Genomic DNA, 20,426 nt, shown 5'->3' with positions numbered 1-20,426 from the left:
AACTATCTTTCTCACCAGATGCTATAAAATATCAAATAGTCATATGGGCTTCTTAACTCTTACAGATTCTGGATAAAAGGGAGTTCACTCTGATAATCCAAAATGACAACATAAGTGGCAAAGCCTGGCAAAAAGCAAAAAGCCCATGTAATTATGGGTTGGATTAGAAGCTTTGTTAGACTAAGAGCTCATGCCTCAAGTGTCTTTATTTATAAAAGTCATACTTGGCCACATTATACTTCAATAATTAACACCCAACCAAAATCCAGTCCATACAGTGTTAGTGTAAGATGTTTATTAGTGTAATTTATTTAGCACAATGATCACATTAAAATGTCCCAATATACAAAACTGTTGAAGTCTAAAGTCACAAAAAATACAAACTTAGGTGTGTGAATAAAGTTATAAAAATATTATTTTAAAAACAAAGTTCTACATCTTCAACACTGGGCCAAAAAAGAAAAAAAGGGGGAAAAAAGAGATAGAGAAAGAGATTGCATGTAAGAAACAACACATTTCAACAGAGCAACCCTGACTGTTTTGGCTGCCTCACCAGTGAGGTACCGGGCCACTGGGGGTGACTATCATGGTCATACAGTATTTCATTACAGGACTGGCTACTTCACATGAAGCTGTATGTGAAACATTACATTTATTTCCTTCCAAATGAAACATCCAAGTGAAACAGAGCTACATATACACCAAACTTCAGCTGGCTGTCAGTAGAAAATTTCACCAATTTCCTAAGTTCAAAAAGAAAATATATTTGGAAAAAAAACAAATTTCAAACAAAAATAAACATGACAAAACAAATTAAAGTGGAATAAATCAATGTCAATAATGGAGTGTGAGAGTGGGGTTTTGACCACAGCCATCCCATAGGAGTCACAGCCAGGCTTTCCACCCATGCATCACTTAGACAAGCTGCGGAGACTAGTTAGAAGACACAAAAGGATGTCAAGTCAGCACTCCCATCTGTGAAAAGTTCCTCGGCAAAAAAAAAAAGGGCACAAAGAAACCTACGAATCAATTACACACCAAAGGGAAAGAGCTGTTTTATTCAGTGGTGTGATCTCCTATGGTACTTCTCATATTTTTCTCCTATGGTAAGAGTTTTCATACTTATCAACTGCTTAGGAGGTAAGCTCTTCCCCTAATATGTGCCTCCTTTGTCTTCTCTCCAGAACCCACAGAAGCAATTCGTGGCAAAGGAACCAATCCTGGTGACCACAACAGGGAATGCTTCCTAAATTCCCAAAGTCATTGCAGGGATTCAGTTTAAACTTTCATAATATTCTCATTTTACCATCCCCAAAGTAGCTTTGTATCACAGGATCTAAAACAATACACATCTCGAAATCTTCCTCAGAAGATGGTGCCAGATACTTACTTTAATCTGAAACAATCAGATTATAAAAACCTGCAGTCAGTAAGAGGACAGAAAATTTTAGAGTATCTCACATTCCAGATCTTAAACCAGAACTCCTCTATGATTTCAAAACATGGCCCATATTTTATATTCTATTTCTAAAAATCCGATCAAAGCTTATCATTTGAAAAGTTCCACAGTACTTATCCCTGATGGTTTCAGATTTTTTTAGCTATTAGTTTGGAAAATGAGAAATGAGAAAAGGAAAGGCCCACTGAGATAATCTTCAGAATATGTGAAGGTAAATGCTCAGGTTCATGGTAAAGGGCTTGACACTCAAGTCTTCATATGCGACCATCAGTCCCACTACAAGCATCATAAAGGTATCGCCAGAGTTCAAAGGGAGACTAAGCCTGAACAGTCTAAGTCTAGTCAGGTAACATTTCAATAGAAATCCAGTAACTGGTTGTCATTCTTCAATGTGTTGCAATTTAGCTTCATTCTCAGGTTGTTACAGAAGAAGTTATTTTCTATCTGTATCAACACCCCAGTATTTAACAACACAGGATTCCATTCTCCTTAACTCCTCAATTATTATGTTGATAGTTTACAATCATAATAAGAAAGAAATCTGGGATATGAAATTCCGTACACAGTAATAAGGTTGTCAAATTTTCAGGAAAATCTAAGCCTGGACAAATAGATCATAATTTCATAATAGAAACAATTTCAGCCCAACTTGCAAATAACAAAGGATGATTTAATTTGAGAAATATTTTTTTCAAAGTTTAATCAGAGCTACTCTAAATTAGAAAACTTTAAATGAAAACAGCTATCATTATTCAGATGTTAGTAAGGTGGAGAGAAACACAGGTAGCCTGAAAGATGACTCTACCCTAAAAGCAAGCTCACACAGGGGAGCAGAAGGAGGGGAAAAGGGAGGTTCACAGCAGGGCTGGTGGACTCAGTTCCTTTATGGAAGCACACATTCTCATTTGCCATCACAACACCCTGATTCAGGCTGAAGATCTGAAAACCAAATGAAAACGCCAACTAAAAATGTTTAAAGAAAAGAAAAATGCGAGACTGAATTAAATGATAAAATGAGACTTAAACGAGAACAAGAAATAAAAGGGATTTGTTGACCTTCATAAAAATACTAAAATTAAAAAGGATTCCTCTGGTACTTTGTGCTCACAAAGGGAAAGGAGGTTCCATCAAGCCCTGCAGAGCACAAGAGGAAGCAGGTGGTTTGCTCAGGCATCAGCAGGAATAGGCCCCGAAGAACTACCCTCAGCTTCTTTATCGTGTCCAGGAAGGAAAGCAAAGCTCTGCAAAATGCTGAAGGTTTTACAAGTATAACGGTGCTTAGGAAAGATCACTGGTCTGGTGTTGCAGCAGCCCCAGTGTTGAGAGACACGCTAGGCTTCTAGGAGGAGAAAAACAGAAAGGGAGGAAGAAGTAGGAAGGGGAAGGAAAGGGCGGAAAAGCACAGGTCATTAGTAAACAGCAAGTTCAACACAGCAAGATGCTCATAAACCCTTTACACGCTATCAGCAGAGCTGGTCTGCTCTTAGGACTAGAGATAACACTCTGAAACAGGAATGGGAAATTTCAAAATGGCCCAGAGCTATATGCTCCAGTTAGAGATGGCCAAATTAGAATGCAGTCACAACATGCTCCAAAAACATGCACTGTTCACCCTCTATTCCTTCCCACCCCCAATGAAACATGCATATTTTCAGTAAAGCACCTGCTTTAATATAGTCAAAAGATCAAATTCAGAACACAAATATCTTCCCAGGTGCGCAAACTGCATCCTACACAACGGTGGAGAGGTGTCCAAGAGGAGGAAGGCCTGCTCTCAGAATGGCATTGTGTGGGTTTGTCACCAGATGTGGGTTCTGGCTAGCAGAAGTCCCACTGAGACGGAATGAATTACTCAAGACTGTGGAAAAAAGTCAAGAGAGCTAGAGGGAGTCTGGAGCCAACTCTATGAGCCTCTCAAATGCTCCCATATTTATTGTGTACAGTCAAAGGAGGAATGCAGGAACTTAGGGAAGGACAGGGTGGGATCACAATGAGTACAAAGGCTTTGTTTATTGTTGGTGTTTGGCTCAAGGTCAGAAGACCCTTTTTGGTGAATCATGTTAGTGTTGAGACTTTTAGCTAATTAGGGCAGAAGTTACAAGAAACAGTTGCTTAACAACATTTTTTCTTGGACTCAGGTGGCTGTGCCCGTCTTAGGTTGCCCCCCTCAGGGGATCTTACCCGCCATTGGCTAACCAGCCTTCTCACCTCTGAGTCTGCAGCTTTTTATAACTTGTTTATCATTTCAGCCAAAGGCTGTTTTGGGGATAGAAGACTATCTAACAGCAGGCACGCCCAGCGTTTATAGCCAAAGGCCTGGGTGGCTGCTAAAACCTCAACTATGCAAGCAAGGCGGTTACTAAGCACATTTGCTCTTCTTTAAAGAGATAAGTGGCTGGGGTCTGTTACAATTTGTTAACCCAATCATGGGCTCCCACAGCATTGGGCAGTTCATCAACAGCTAGGTTCTTTTTTGCCACCAGGGAACATAGGTCTTCAAACAGTAAGGGCCAGGCTGCCTGTTTTCCTGAACTTTCCCCCCCACATTGTTAACCTGTGGCCGTGGGAAACAACCACTACATCAAGTCTGAGTCTCTTCTGGTCAGAGCTGACATCCTGCTGGAGAAGAAACCTACTCTAGTTGTAGTGGTTGTTTGCTTCCTGGATGAAAATGGTAATCACGCTCACAAATGGTTAATCAAATAAACCCCCTCCAAACCTTGCCTTCCCCCCACACTGCCTCCTCATTACAGAAAGCTGAATCTATTTGTTTTTTTAAAAGTTCATGTTCAAGCCTCTTCTCCTTTAATCATGGGGATTTATAAATGTTTTCTTAAAACCAAAATTACAGAGACAACTTTGCTTTCAAAGCAGACAGAAACAGTCAATACCACATACAAACTAAGATTATCAAAGAAACACGAAAATTTCAGTTCACAAAACTGGAAGGTAAGGCAGCACTTCTGGCTATTTCCAGCTTTCAAATTAAAGAGTTCCTAATTTACGAGTGGCTAATAAGGATACATTGTCACTGGGTAAAACAAACATTCACAACAAATAGAACCTAGTCATCAGTAAATCTAAGCTATAAAGATGTATACAATGTTTCTAAAGGTCACAGAATAAAGAATAAATCCTGGAATAACTGCTATTGCTAAAAGAAGGCTTTCTGGAAGTCTTAGAAACCAAAAAATTCTATGGTGGCTCAAGGAAAGGCTTCTCAAGGCTAAGGTATGCATGCAAGAAAAGAAACACAGACATGCCTAGCACTCGCCGCTGCTGCAGTAATGTGAAGCAAACCTTACGCCCCAGTTAAAAGCACACTCTGCTGCAGAGGACAATGTGCCAGATCATTAATAGGCTTTATTTGGGTGAACGGTGTCAATCTGATCACAACTTAGGTTGTGCACTTAAGCAAAGTATGTGCAGTTATTTATAAAAATTCAACTATGGTTCTCACATCAACTACTTAAGAAATGATTTTTGTAGTATGGCCCTGTGGACCCTGCTACTGCTTCAAGAATTTTGCTCACTACAAATGCACTGGGGGTGGGGGGTTGGTGCTAGTTATGAGGTGGGAACCCACAGGAACTCAGTAATAACTCTAGTAATGGGCGAGGCATTCGAGAGAGATTTCAAAAAGGGAAAAAATAAATGAAAAACAGACTGAGGGCAAAAGAGAAAGGAAAGAACTTTCAGTATCTTGCTCACAAGTTTCCTAACACTGAGCCTTGGAAAGCAAACTAAGTGCAGCGTGCTTTCAGGGAAGAGATCCGCCCAGAGCTGCAGTGGCCAAAGGACTCCAGTATTTTGATGATGGTTATTCTGCAGCTATAGGCATAGTGTTAAGATTGATCCAGCTCGTGTGGTACAACTGCAGCAGATACTCAAGGAATATCAAATGAAATTCACTCCTTCTTTTGTTGGAAATGTTATGTGGCAGGTGCCCTTGGTTTCAATACAACCAACAAGATCAGGAGTACCCTTAGAAATCATCCATGTGCTTCCACTAATGAGCCTCCTCAAAGGAACTTATCAAGGTGTTTGTTTTGAGTGTTTCACTCACACATTTGGGGGATCCTGGGAACCACTTACCGGTGGTATTCCCTTCTATTCCATGGTCGCCGTTGGCTAGCACTGTTGGTTTAGAAGAAGGAGTACCTGAAACAACCAGAAAAAATAATTACCCATTGTGACAGACAGACAAATGAAAAACAGATCCAACTACTGTCTAACTAGTAGGATTCCAGTCACACTTCATAGTTTACTAGCTAAAAGCAGATAAAAATCTATCCAAAATTTAAAGATCCAATAAAAGGAAACCCAGAAACATAGAACAGAACTGAGTCATTAATTTCTAATCCAAACTCTGATAAACACCACCACTACAGGAGAGCCCTTCCTAATACAATAAACAGCAAGTCGAAATCTGTTCTGCTCTGTAAATTGCCAAAGATCACCATTATATTGAATAAAACCATCATGAAGCAGCACAGGTTTATAACCTGTGATTCAGCTCAAACGCTGCAAGGACACAGGGCCATTTAAAACAAACCCCACATAAAAAGTCCACGTCATTGCTCCTGTACATGAGGGTTACCTGGAGGTCACCAGCAGCACTTCTGGAAGCAGAGATTTTTTTTTTTTTTTAAAGCTATTCTAATAGACTGTGGTTGTTTTTCAGTCCCTAATAACTAAGGATGTTGAGCATCCTTTCATGTGTTTACTTGCCATTCTTTCATTTTCTTTGGTGAGTTAAATGGTCAATTTTTGGACTATTTTTTAATTGCGTCGTTTATTTTCTTATGACTGAATTTTGAGGATTCTTTATTTTTCCAAATATCAACCCTTACAGACAAATTTTGCAAATATTTTCCCCCATGAATGTATGAGAAAATACATCCAAGAAATGTATTTTCATTTTGTTAACTGACTTTTGAACAACAAAAGCTTTAAATTTGATAAAGTCTAATTTATTTCTTCCTTCATGATTTCATGCTTCTGGTGGGGTTTCCAAGAATTTTTTGCCTAATTCAAGGTCACAGGATTTTCTCCTACATTTTCCTCTAGAAGTTTTATAGTTTTCAAATTTAGGTTTCATATTGAGGCCTATGATAAATTCAGAGTTAAATTTTTTATGTGGTATAAGATATGAGTCTAGGTTCATATTTTTGCACATGGACATTTAACTGTTCATTTATTCCACTGTTTCCTGTGCACCTTTATTGAAAATCAATTGACCACATCCCATGTGGGTCCATTTCTGGACTCTCTCTTCTGTTCCACTGACCTGTGCCAGTACCACACTGTCTTGATTACTGTATTTCTACAAAGTCTTGAAATGAGGTCACATGAGTCCTCCAAATTAGGTCTTCTTCAAAATTGTTTTGGTTATATTAGTGTCTTTGCTTTTCCATATAAATTTTAGAATCAGTTGTTGATTTACCAAAAATAATAATAATAATAATCCTGATGGGATCGTGATTGCGACTGCAATAACTCTATAAGTAGGTCAATTCAAGGACGTATAACCTTTTCCGAAAGGCTCTGACTACATCTAACATTTCAGCAACCTGCCCAGCTTTGCAGATGGTCTACCAAGCCAAGAGGTTCCTACAAATCACTCTTAAGAACTTCATAGACATTTTTCATAAGACAAATAAAAATCCAGAACGTATGCTACTAAAATGTCAAATGCAAGATTTTACTTTGGAAGATAGCAAACTACAAAGCCCTACCCTCTGGGTCCCACAAATCCATGGCAGAAACCTTTCATATAAACTCATTGAAAAGATCATTCATTCTGTTATCTCAGATAACAGAGGAACAACTAAAGGGAACAATGTAAAAGAACAAGGCAGACTAAAAGAGAGTGTCTATTAACTGGAAGAGGAAGAGGAAAATAAAGGAATAAAAGATAACAGACTTTTATTAAATACCCAGCCTATACCAAGCACCAAACTAGGGCTTCACATATTGTGTTTTACTGATCCAGAGAGATGCCAAATATGTTCTTCCCCATATTTGGGATGTAAATATGGCCATACATATTTGGCATAAATAAATTCCCTTTTACCCCTACACAGTAAGCTTATAAAATTTATTTTTCCTAGCTCAAGAAATACTGCATAATTTAAAAAATCTGCCTCACTTTAAAATGCAAATTGGAAATAAAATAAAATGAAGACTATAGGAAAAGGCAAATTACAAAAATACTACCATATTTTGGCCATGAGAGTGATAAAATCTTCTTAAAATTTGATAACAGCCAGTGTTGGCAAAGGTGTAGGAAAGTAGGTTATTTCATAAACCACTGGAGGAATATAAATTGAAGCAACTTCTTTATGAGAAAATTTGGTAGTCTATCAAATTTTGAAACATCAGCTTAATTCATTTTAGATACGCAGTTCACAAAAAGACATGAAAGTACACAAAAATCAATGTAAACAGGATGTTTATTATGGTATTGTTTTAAAAGTAACAAATGCCCACCAGTAGATTCACTAAACTGTGAAATAATATGCAACCATTAAAAGAAATGAAGTAGCTCTTAGTGCACTAATATGGAGAGATGTCAAAGACACAGCAAGAAAAAAAAAAAGCAAATATGACATAATAGCATTATCAAAAACAATATACATAAATAACCAGAAAAAATAAGGGAAAAAATATACCAAACACCATTGGTAACCACTGGTAAGGAATGAAATGTGAGGAATCAGAGTTGGGGATAAAAAGGAAGACTTTCACAGACAGAAAGTCCTGTTTTAGCTGAGCACCTTCAAGAGTGGGCAGTTAGCCAACTGAAGCACACCAGCCAGCTGCAACACACTACCACAAGTAGTTAGAAAGGGCAGAAGAGATTGCTAAAGCAAAGTAATAAAAGATCTAGAAATCAAGGATAGACCCCAGTGGACCAGAAATTACGACGAATATCCAAGAAAATGTAGCAAACAGACCACACAGAAGGAGAAACCCAGCACAAAGAGGGCACAGGAAGATAGGACTCCGAAGTACTCTACGCTCAGAGACGGCAGGGACTACGGGACTACGTTAAAACCCTCCAGGCCAGTTCCCACTCCCCCTACACCTTCCTTCCCTCACCCCACAGCAGTCAGCTTTGTGCCAGACCCAAGATGGGAGGAGAGATTGAATGCTCTGGCGCAAGAGGATGCTATCTCACTGGGTGAGTGGTGATATCTAGAGGGGCGGGGAGCCCCACATCGCACCTGACAGCACTGTGACATCCCTGCCAGAGGCAGCTGGTACCAAACAGTCTTGTATCACCAGGAACCTCAATAGATGGTATTGCCAAATAACTAAGGGAACCTCCTACCAAAAAGAAGGGCCTCACATTCAAAGAGAATAACCACCCAGAGAAACAATGTTGATACAGCAAATAGGAGACTTCAAAAGAAATATGCGGGGGGAGGGCATAGTTCAGCGGGAGAGTACATGCTTAGCATGTACGAGGTCCTGGGTTCAATTCCCAGTACCTCCATTAAAATAAACAAACAAACAAACAAATAAATAAAATGCTTTGTTTAAAAAAAAAGAAATATGCCACTTCCCTCAAAAGTATAAAAAATATCACAATCTGTGAAACAAAAGCAAGCCCCTAAATGAAGTGAGTTATCTAATGATTAACAAATCCTTTTTCAAGTTAGATGGTTTCCAATTCTTTGCTTTCATCAAAATTGAAAGACATCAATAAGTATATGTGTACCTGAATCACTCTGCTGTACACCTGAAACACTGAAAATCAACTATACTTCATTAAAGAAAAACAACTGAAAGAGGTCATAATGAAGTTATCATCTGATAGGACATAAGAAATAATTTTTAATAATATTGAGTTGTGTAATTCTTGGCATATAACTCAAAGAACTGAAGACACTGCCATAATAAAGCTTCCATTCTGACATACTTAGCTATGTGAATAGGGTTTTTTTGGCTATTATTGTCTATAAAAATAATAGGCATAAAAACTCTCAAATCTTTTTCATCCTAGCAAAGTTATTCACAGATTTATGGTTTAATCAAGGAAAATAATAGGACCTATCATCTCATTATAAAAATATTTCCAATCAAATTCAACTTTTACGGTTGGGAATAATTTATCAAAAATTGTGATATATGTGATCAACTGAATACTACTAGTTATTGTAATGATAAATTTTTTCTGGACCAAGTTAACACTTAAGGCTCTTATGGTTACAGGAATTTTTTAAATTAAAATTTAAGTTTACATACACATTTGTTACAGAAACATGACAACTTAAGAAGAAAAGTCAAGAAAAACTCAAGAAAAAAAAACCTTTCAAGTGTAAAAATGTATTCAACTACGATAAAAGTCTGAGACATGGAGAGGAGCGAATCAAAAGAAGGACTTACATTTCCAATGGCAAAGAACAACTTGTTCATGCATTTTTTAAATAAATGGCAATGGGAATCAAAATGCTATATATTTAGAAGCATTTGGATATGTTTAAATGAGTTATATAACTATTATTTTTATGTGGCAAAAGGAAAACATTCTGAAAAGTACATGCTTTGTAACTTCTGCTGAAAAATTTAGATCAACTTAACTGTACAAAAGGCACAAAACTTTTCAAAATTCTTACGAGTATGTGACTAAGAAGTTTCAAGACAGCTACTTTAGACCAATGCAGAAGTGTACAAAGGATTTGTATGTTCTGGGAGAAAATCTTCCAAGATATAAAGTAAAAAGAGCAAGTTATAAAAATAAAAACAATGCATACAGTTGGATCCTGTTTGTTTAAAACTAAAGCTCATAAATTTCTGGCTGCTTGTAAATGTTTATACGTTTGTAAATACATAGTATATAATGCTAAAAACTCTACCTGCTCTTGAGAAATTAATAGGTAAGTGAGAGTCAAGAGATTTTCACTTATTTAAATTTTAATTTTTTAAACAAAAATTTTTATCGTAGAGTAGTTTTAAATTTATAGAAAAATTGTGATGGTAGTACAGAGATTCCCATATACACACACCCAGTTCCCCCTATTAGGAAAAGACAGCTGTGCTGTTTCCAAAGCAAAGGCAAATTAATGCACCACTACAAATTATCATTACCAATCTTTACTTGCCCAAACATTCCCTGTCCACTCACTCCTTACTCTCTGCAATGTCTATTCTAAAGCATCCCTGTTCTCTTCAAATCTTCAACCCCTCCCACCTTCATTTCTCAGCATACGACCTCACCCCTTTCAAAGAAAATATGAACCCGTCAGAAGAGACTTCCTGCTCTTTCTACCACCACATACCTAAACCTAAAGCATCTGCCCCAAAACGCTCCTGTCTCTACCTGTGCTTTGGATCCCATTCCTTCCTCCCAAAGACAAGACTCTCGTTTTCCCTCTATTCCTGAAGTCAGGTATTCTGCCCTCTCCTGCCCCACCCCTAAACTGCACAGCTCTCCATCTGCTCCTTTCTTTTGGCACTTAGCTATCTTCCCTAGTGAACTGTAAACTCCCAGAGGTCTTGAGTTAGGGATTCATTTTTTTTCTCCTTAATGACACAGTATTCTCAATAAATATTTGCTTAAGGGATGAATAAATGATTGGAATAAATGTGACTGCCAGCGTGTGTATAAGGTGGCCGAATGTGTTGTAAGGAGGGAGGGTGCAAATGCAGTAAGTCCTCTAAGTTAATCTTAAATTTGTAAAAACAAAAAGTATGAGAGTATATTTTTAAAATACTTTAATTTTCTGATTTTCTTCTCCATGAAGTTTTGGTTTTATAATCAGGGAAATAAAACTATTAACAGAAGACTTCAAACAAGAACAACACCAGAGACCACAGGTCATGTGCAAAGTCACCTATTTCCTTGTTTTTTTTTTTAAATTTAATTTAATTTTATTACTTTTAATAGCGGCACTGGGGATTGAACCCAGGACCTCATGCATGCTAAGCAGGCACTCTACCACTGAGCTACAATCCCTCCCACCTCTGCTATTTCCTTTTTTTCAGGACCAGGAGATGCCATCTACATGAGGGGAGGGAGGAATACTGCTGTGGTTTCACTAAGCAATCTTGACATAAAGATGTCTGCACCAATTCCAGAATAAGAAATTTAACGGTAACGAACAAATGTTCTTTCCAACCCACTTGGAGTCTATGCTTAGGAACAATAGAACTTTTCCATCTGAGGGAAAAGGGTTTTTTAAAAAAAAAAAGCACACAGAAGATAGCTGGGTTAGGATTGTGTTTCCGGGTAGGATGTTGTAAAGATTTTTGGTATCTTTGCCCTATGCAGCCCTCAGTTTCTCAGCTACAGAAAGAACCTGACAGATTAACCTCTTAAGAGATCTCTGCTTTTGTTTTATACTAGGGCACATTATTATAAACTACAGTTGTTAGTACTATATTTCTTTTCCAAAAAGAAACTCAGTTAAGAGGTAGAGTATATCCAAGTCAGAAAGCAATTATTTTTGCAAAAATGCCATTCTAATTTTATGCACATAAAATATGCATAGATTATGCATGAGATATAAACTTCCCCAAATATGGTCAATGAGACTATTAAGAGGGTTTAAGATTAGACACTTACACGTTCCTAAATGAATACCTACTACTTTAGTTTGCAGACACGATTACTCGTTAGTCTGCACATTAACATAATCTAATCCTGAACAAAATAATTTTAATACAGTAACAAAATGATTTCAATTCAGTTTAACAAGCAGTGATTGTACATTTACCATGTGCCACATGCAGCACTCTCTCTTTAACGCAGATCTAACCATGATTCCCAGTCCCTCCTCAGCCCCCACAGATGGTGAGACTGCATGATCTCACTGCATGTGCTTCTCCATGGCTCCATATTGTCATCTGTCTCACTTGTCACTCTGACCTCTGGTTTCTTACCACTAAGCAATCTGAGGTTGCTGGTACACTCTGAACTATTCTGTGCCTCTCTGCTTTTGCTAACTGTGTCATTCTGCAGGAATATAAAAATAAACAAAATTCTATCCCTATTCTAGAGTAACTTTAGTGTGAGACAACAAATAGCTTAATTATGATCTTACAAGTGCCATGAAAAAGAATGATGCAGTGGAGAAAGGCACTTACCAAAGAGAAGATGAAAAGACAGAGATGGGGGTGCAATTGGTGTGCAGATGGGGGCGGGGATGCAAGTCAGGGAATGTTCTTGGAAGGTTACATCTAAACCCAATCTTGAAGGACTGTAGAACACCAACTTTAGCCAAAATTATCATCAACTTCCAGATGTGTATCTCCAGCCAGAACTTTGCTCTCAACTCCAGACTCTCTTACCTAGCTGCCGACTGCTCTTCACCACTATCTTCTCCACTGTCACATAACTCACATGCAACATGTCCCAAACTGAATTCCTTACCTCTCCCTCAAAAGCTACTCTTTCCACAGCCTTCCCAATCTCATGTGATGACAATTCCTTCCTTTCAGTTGTTCAGGCCCAAACCTTTGGAGTCATCCTGGACTCATTCTTGGCAATGTAAAGTCCTGTGCCTTAAAAGGAGCAGCTGGCTGGTGTAGTGTGGGTTAAAATTGGATGGAAGTGAGTTCAAGAGGGAATGAGAGGAAAGGAATTGGAATCAGGTAGTAGACACATCTTTTTCAAAGAAGGAGCAGAATTTAAAAAGTAAATGAGATGGACATGGGATTGAGATAGGTTGTTTTTTTTTAGGGGAGGGAAACATTGCGGTACGTTTGAAGCTGATGGATGACCCAGGAGAGGAACTGATAATGCAGGCGGCAGAGGAGACCATTGCTACAGTAGTGTCCTGGAGTGAGAGCATGAGCAGTTCACTCACAACAGTAAGAATAAGAGCAGAGAAAGGGGCACAGACAAAAGCAGGTCAGGAGGAGATGGGATGGGGGTAGGGGGTGGTGCTATGCATGAATTCTCTTCTGATTGAGTTTATTGATTATCTGTTCTAAATGTCATCAACTGAGAACATGAATAGGAAAGCAAGTGCTGGGGGTTTGAACAGAGAGAAGATGTGAAATAGTTGTTAGGAAAGAGCAGAGTTCTCAAGTTCAGGCTCTTAATGCAAGTAAGAGTCTCATTTACATTTCCTGAACATAATATTTATATGTCTAATAATTCTGGGCTTTTGAGTTAAATAAGTGGATATTTAGTTTTGAAAAACAGTATCTGTGAGACATTAAATCAAGCAGAAAGTATGCATTCATGAAGATGGTACGGTTTCATAGAAAGAACATGGCGTTTAAAATCATAAGATCTGGGTTCAGGTTGTGGTTCTGTCACTACTAACTAAATGATCAAATGCAATTCCCTTGTGCTTTCAAAGCCTTGATAACTTCATCTGAAAGAGAGGGTAATACCTACCTCCCACGGTTATCATGAAGACTAAATGCAGTGGTACTGGAGGCAGTACTGTGGCAATTGCATAGTGTTAAGTAAATGTTAACTATTATTGTTTCTTTGTTATTTAACTGTAGATTGATCAACTAGATTGATTTATCTATAGATCAACTGTAGATCACTAAACTATAAAGTATCTTTGAGAGAACAGTGAAAACTTTCTCAGCAAAATACATATAGCACTGAAAACAAGACAAGTTTTAAAACTAGTCACATGTTCTGAGATATAAAGATACTAAAATTTACTTTGTTTTCTTAATCGCTTCTCCTACAAGAAGATCTCAGAGTCCCACAGCTGGCAAGTCAGTTTGGCAGAGAAGGGATGTAGCAAGAAGCTGAGAGGTTATGTGTACTGTGAAGAAGAGACCCACAGTGAGTCAGCTTTGGGCAAAATGGGGAGAATTCACTGTGCTCTCAATGCAAGGCCACCTCCTTGTGCAAGTCAGGCCTGTGCCGACATCGCCCTCTGGTGGCCAATGAAGTTGGTTGCAAAGCTCTGCAAGAGAAAGCCCCAGTCAGCTGCACAAGGAAAAGCTCTGCAGTATCTGGTTATCACCCTTGCCAGGACTGACTTGGTTAAAAAAAATAAAATAAAATAAAAACATCACTATCCAAAGAGTGCTATTACATGTAACCCAATTAACTGCCCTTTCTATATCTAGACTCGGAAACCCGATAATTTCCACTGTTGGCCTAAGTGAGCCTGCTATAAAATTGTACCAAGAGCACCGGTGATGACTTACTGAACCTCATCTAACAACAAACTCGAAGTTGGGTGTATAATAACATAAGGAAGTCTAGGGCCCTTCCATCACTTCTGAAGAAGTAGTCAGAAGAAAAAATATTTCATTTAGAAAGTTTCCAGGCAAAACACAAGCACAAAATCTATCATTTTGTCAAAAACCATCATTTGATAATCTATAAAAATCAGACCCATATAAGAGAAGGCCCTATTCACAGAGAACTCACTCACTGCACCAGATTTCTACAAGACCAAATAAGAAAGTTCTTTTCCTTTCTTCTTCAATGTCTCTGAACAGCCACCTCTCCTCCTCCCATTTATCCTTAGACAAGCCTTCTATAAACAAGGTAGTATGGGGGGAAAATAAGCAATTTATAATTTAGTTATATTATAACTATAAGCTTTGTATTATTCTTTTTGAACAGGTTGGTAAATCCACGTGTGTGAATCCAACTGGCCCAAAAGTAAGTTTCCCCCTAAACCCTACATTCTAGCCAGCCAGTTCTTCGTAGAAATCACTGTTAACAACTTTGAGAGCAGCCTTTCTGAGCTAATGAACTTTTAATTACAGGTTATTCACATATTAAATATTAGCAGGGAAAATTTAATAATTTTTTTATAAGCAAAATAGTTTCAAAAAAACTTTCCTCTTCTTGGGTCAAGTTAATGGTACATAGATCAAGTCACCCAAGATGAATGACAAAATCTACTGCTACCATCTCATCATCCTCACCCTCCTAAGCCGAGTCCAGGTGGTGGAAGCAGTGCACAGCTTAAGTAAAATTTTAAATAAAAAGCAGCAGGCTTCCTACAGCTGTGACTGATGAAAAAGAGAAAATCAACTCAAAGTAAGAAGAAGGAAGGAAGTATTAAAAGATACAAGCAGGAATTAGAAACAGAAAAATAATAGAAAAAAAACTGTGAAACCAAAAGCTAGATCTTTAAAAAGATAACTGATAAACCTCTATCCAGACTCTTCAAGAAAAAAGAGGACACAAATTACCAGTATAATGAATGAGAGGGCATGACAAGAGAGCCTACAGACATTTAAAGAATTAGGTAATATTATAATTTTATCTCCATTAATCCAACAAATTAGAGGAAAAAGACCAACTCTTTAAAAGATACAAACTACCAAAGCTCACTTAAGAAGAAACAGAAAACCTAAACAGTTCATATCTCTTAAAGAAATCAAATCCGTTGCTAAAAACCTGACAAAGCAAATTCCAAACCTAAATGGCTTCACTGATGAAGTCTATCAAACATATTATAGAAGAAAACATCAATTCTGCACAAACTGTTGTGGAAAACAGAATAAGAGGGAATATTTCCCAACTCATTTTATGATGTCAGCGTGACCTCAATTCTAAAACTGGACAAAAGCCTCACAAGGAAGCAATAGACCATAGCCCACATGCACACAGATGCAAAAATCCTCAATCAAATGTTAGCAAATCTGATCCAGTAATATATAAAAGCAGCAAATCTCTTTTAAAGGGTTTAATCCATTTTTTAATCCTGACCTGGGATTACTATCAAAGACAAGTGGCATCTGACTCCATTCTAAATTCAGTCTTGGTGTAAACAAAGAATTTGAAGTATCTAACTTTACAAAGCTACTTTCAAAGAAAAGGCACAGCAGACAGTTTATTTAGGAAATTAAGAGGTAGATTATACAGTAGTTGAGACATTACAGAAGAAATTTTAGGGCTAAGAGTAATCTACAACTTCAAGAACACATACTCAACTGAAGTATAATGAACCTACCTCTTTGGTTTCTAACAAAGAAATTTAGATAAAGAGAAAGTTACTAGCTTATACTAAAAAAACTCAGTTGTTTCCTCAAAGGTTTCTAAGATTATGACCCAAAGTATAACCCCTAATCTATTTTCTGAACCTATACATCCAGTTTGGCTTAATTACTTACCTTCAACCTGGCTAGTGTCTGAGCATGGTTTCTTCTTTGACTCCGAATTCCCGGTTTTCTCATCAACATCCAAGAGAGGAATATAGTCTGTTTTTCCAACAGTTTCTCCCACAACATCATCAAAGGCCTCTGCCTCCAGTGTGGCAATAAAGTCCCGTTTTATCTCTTCCTCAATTTCTGGAGGTGGCTCTGTTAATGCATCTGCAAGACTGAGGTCAGCCATTCTGCACCACTGCAACTGCCTGGTTAAGGGAAAAAAAATATTTCATGTAATGAGCACTGCAAAGGGAAAAACACTTCTAGAAACTCTTGCCATTGTTTTACACAAAAAAGGAATTTAAAATCCAAAATTTTAGAGCTAAAAGAGACTTCCTTGTTTTATAGATTAGAAAATTAAAGTTGAGTAATGGACAGACAGTCTTACCCAAGGTAAACACTTATTTTCTCACATCTCTGGGAGGTAAAACAGAGCCAAGTACCACTCTACCCTTTTCATTAATAAGAAAATGAAGTATAAAAATATATATATATATATCAATTTATCCAAAGTTATAGTCAGTAAGACTCACATCATGTCTTTTGATTTAAAGTCTTAAAACCCTTTCAACAATTCCATGTATCCATTTCTAAATCATATCCCAGAATAATTCTCAAAAATATATACAAAAAAAGGTCAGGTTAGATTACATTCCTATTTAAAAACCAAAAAAAAAAAAAAAAAAAAAAAAGGTTGCATTACTATTCGGCAAATGAAGTAACTTTTCTTTATCAGCAACTAGGAGTATGGGCTTTATCCTGTACAGGTTAAGTACTGTTTCTCCATGAATCACTTGGACACAGCTCTGTAAACCAAACTACACTTAGCCCTGCTGGCGTGAAAAATATGAACACCTGAATTACTTCCCTGAATTAGCTAGGGGAAGCAGTCCCTCTCTGTGTGAAGACAACCATCTTTATAGAACACCAGACTTTCAATTTTTAAACATAATCCGAAATTAAAAAGAATAATCTACTACAGGCAAAACTGTTAAATGAATAACCAAGAAAATACAGAAATGCATAATGTAATAAAGAGCTCTCAGTATATATATAGCACACTAGAAAATAAAAAAAGTGTGCAGGGTACTCTGCTTTCAAAGAGTCTAATTTAATAGAGACCCTAAAAGACTTTCAAAAGGATGAGTGGACATGTGAGCCATAATCTTGACCCAGTAAATGTAAATCAAATAGCAACCCTCAACTGCATAGTATACTATGCTTCAGCCTACTCAGAAATTTATTCTTCCTCATGTTCCCCCATACACACCAATGCTGGGTCAGGCACATGACTAGACTATGGCCAATCAGAAGACAAAGTGAATGGTTAGAAAAGGCCCATTTCATGACTATATCCCAGAAGGAAGGTCCGCAAGTGGCAGTTGTTCAGTTGCCCTGGTTATCTTCTTTCTCAAATCTAAGTGAGCAACTTTCCAATCTTTCTTTTGTTTACTCAGTCCATTTCTGCTGCTTGCAACCAAAGAATCTCAACTAATATACATAGTCTTTCCCCAACTCAAATTTTTAAAAGCCAAAATTTACTGTCATTCAACCCACTTAATGGCCAGGCATTCCTTTCAAACTCCCCTCCACTGTCTACTTTTCTCCAACAAATGTAGTAACACACAGCAAAGAATACAGTCATTCTATCTTCATTTTTGTCCCTATACACTCTCCTCCTCCCACTTATACTATCTGTGCTACAAATATGAAATTCATAGGCCTTTTTCTTTCAGTTTCCTCCACAGGATGAAGCTGTGAGGCTACTACAACAAAACACACATGAAACAAATACTTCAAGACTCTTGAAAAACCAGAAGTCATCCTATCCCTAATGCCCAATCCCAACACCTAAAAAGCTTTCCTGTATGTTTCAATGTTGTATAAAGTATAAGAATAATGGCATAGCAGCTTAAAGCAGCACATATAATAAAAGTGGAAGGAGGGCGGAGGGTATAGCTCAGTGGTAGAGTACCTGCTTAGCATGCATGAAGTCCAGGGTTCAACCCCCAGTACTTCCATTAAATAAATAAATGAAAATAAGCCTAATTACCTCCCCTACTTCCACTCCAAAAAAAGTGGAATGATACAGAGAACATTAGCATGACCCCTGGGCAAGGATGACACACAAATTCGTGAAACGTTCCTCATTTTTCACAACAATGTAGATGTACTTAACATTTTTTAACTATACACCTAAAAATGGTTAAGGTGGTTAATTTTATGATGTGTATTTTACCACAATTAGATTTTTTTCCTTAAAAATGAGATATACAAAAGAAAAAATAAGCTAATATTAGAGACAATATACTCATAAAATATTCAATTAATCCAAAAGCACACAGAAAAAGAACAGATAGAACAAACAGACTAGTAAGATGACAAATTTAAATTCAACCATATCAGTAATTACCATTAAATATAAATAGCCTAAATACACCCAGTTAAGACAGGGACTTTCAGATTGAATAAGAAAAAGAGCCACCTATACATTGTCTACAAGAAGTCCACTTTTATTAAATACAAAAAAAAAAAAAAAAAGGCAAGGATGTGGAGAGGTTGGAACACTTGTATATTGTCAGTAGGAGAAGAAAATGGTACAGCCACTATGCAAAACAGTATAGTAGTCCCTCAAAAAATTAAAACTAGAACAATCATAAAACCAGCAATTCTACTTCTGGGCATATACTTGAAAAAGAATTGAAAGAAGGATCTCAAAGAATATTTGTATATCTATCTTCACAGAATCATTATTCACAATAGCTAAAATGTAAAAGCAATCAAAATGTCCATGGATAGATTAACAGATAAACAAAATGTGGTATACACACACAATGGAATATTATTCAGCCTTGAAAAGGAAGGAAATCCTGACACATTTTACAACATAAATAAACTTTGAGGACATTGTGCTAAATGAAATAAGCCAATCACAAAAAGACAAATGCTATATGATTGCACTTATATGAGGTACTCAGGATAATCAAAATTATAGAGACAGAAAATAGAATGGTAGTTGCTGGAGGCGGGAGGGAAAGTTTATGGGAGGGTTATTGTTTAATGGGTAGTTTCAGTTTTGCAAGATGAAAAGGATGGTGGTGACAGCTGTACAACAATATGAACATACTTCATGCCACTGAACTATATGCTGAAAATTGGTTAAGATAAAAGAAAAAGGGGCTTGAAAGTAAAAGGACAGAGAAAGATATACATGCAAACATTATTTAAAAGGAAGCTAGGGTAGCTATATTAATATAAGACCAATTGGACTTCAGAACAAACAATACTACCATCAATAAAGAGATACATTACATAATGATAAAGGGGTCAATTCATCAAGATAAAACAATCTAAATGTGTATGCATATGACAACAGAGCTTTAAATTTAAAATACATGCAACAAAACTGGTAGAACTAAAAGGAGAAAAAAACCAAATACACAAATATACGCAAAGCCTTCTTCCTTCTGTCTCAGTAATCATTACAACAAAATTTTTTCCTTAGTATTACTATTTTTCTTGTGCAAGTAGCCCATCATGGTGCGAAAATGCATAATTAAAAATTAAATGCACTGTAGGTTTGTACAGCTTACTAAAATCAATCTTTCAAGAGCAAACAAAATTTGGTAGTCTTAGGAATTTACTACAAATTATATGGATTTCAGTAACCATGCAGTAAGAAAAACAGACACCCATGAAATATTGACTCATTGAATTCAACTAAATTTTATTAAAAACTCAACATAAATATTATTTATGTACTCACGTACAAACAAAATTCTGAAAGGTCAAGTTTCTGAAACTGTAAAGCTTACAATACTCTTTAATAAATAGATTAAATTACAGGTGGGGTTTTTTTTTTTTGTTTTTT

General features: G+C 37.0%; 1 protein-coding gene and 1 pseudogene across 25 annotated transcripts in view; one reads left to right on the top strand and one right to left on the bottom strand.

Annotated features, from left to right (window-relative positions):
- Positions 1–20,426, bottom strand: part of MAP4 (microtubule associated protein 4) — a 149,436-nt gene that overhangs the window by 76,703 nt on the left and 52,307 nt on the right. For 24 of the 25 annotated variants that reach the window (XM_064496581.1, XM_064496580.1, XM_064496582.1 and 21 more), the window contains 2 exons: positions 16,520–16,761; positions 5,555–5,620 (listed from right to left, as the gene is read on the bottom strand). In XM_064496581.1, the coding sequence (XP_064352651.1) occupies positions 5,555–5,620; positions 16,520–16,742 (289 nt within the window). In that variant the 5' untranslated portion in view covers positions 16,743–16,761. Of the gene's footprint in view, positions 1–257; positions 2,799–5,554; positions 5,621–16,519; positions 16,762–20,426 lie in introns of those variants that run through there. The other variant, XM_010997517.3, reaches the window with a different exon arrangement.
- On the top strand, positions 18,618–18,710 carry LOC116158400 (U6 spliceosomal RNA; annotated as a pseudogene).

The sequence above is a fragment of the Camelus dromedarius genome, chromosome 17, assembly GCF_036321535.1.
Source record: "Camelus dromedarius isolate mCamDro1 chromosome 17, mCamDro1.pat, whole genome shotgun sequence".
Classification (NCBI taxonomy): domain Eukaryota; kingdom Metazoa; phylum Chordata; class Mammalia; order Artiodactyla; family Camelidae; genus Camelus; species Camelus dromedarius.
Note: the sequence above shows the minus strand (reverse complement) of the source record. Positions and strands in the feature narration are given on the sequence as shown.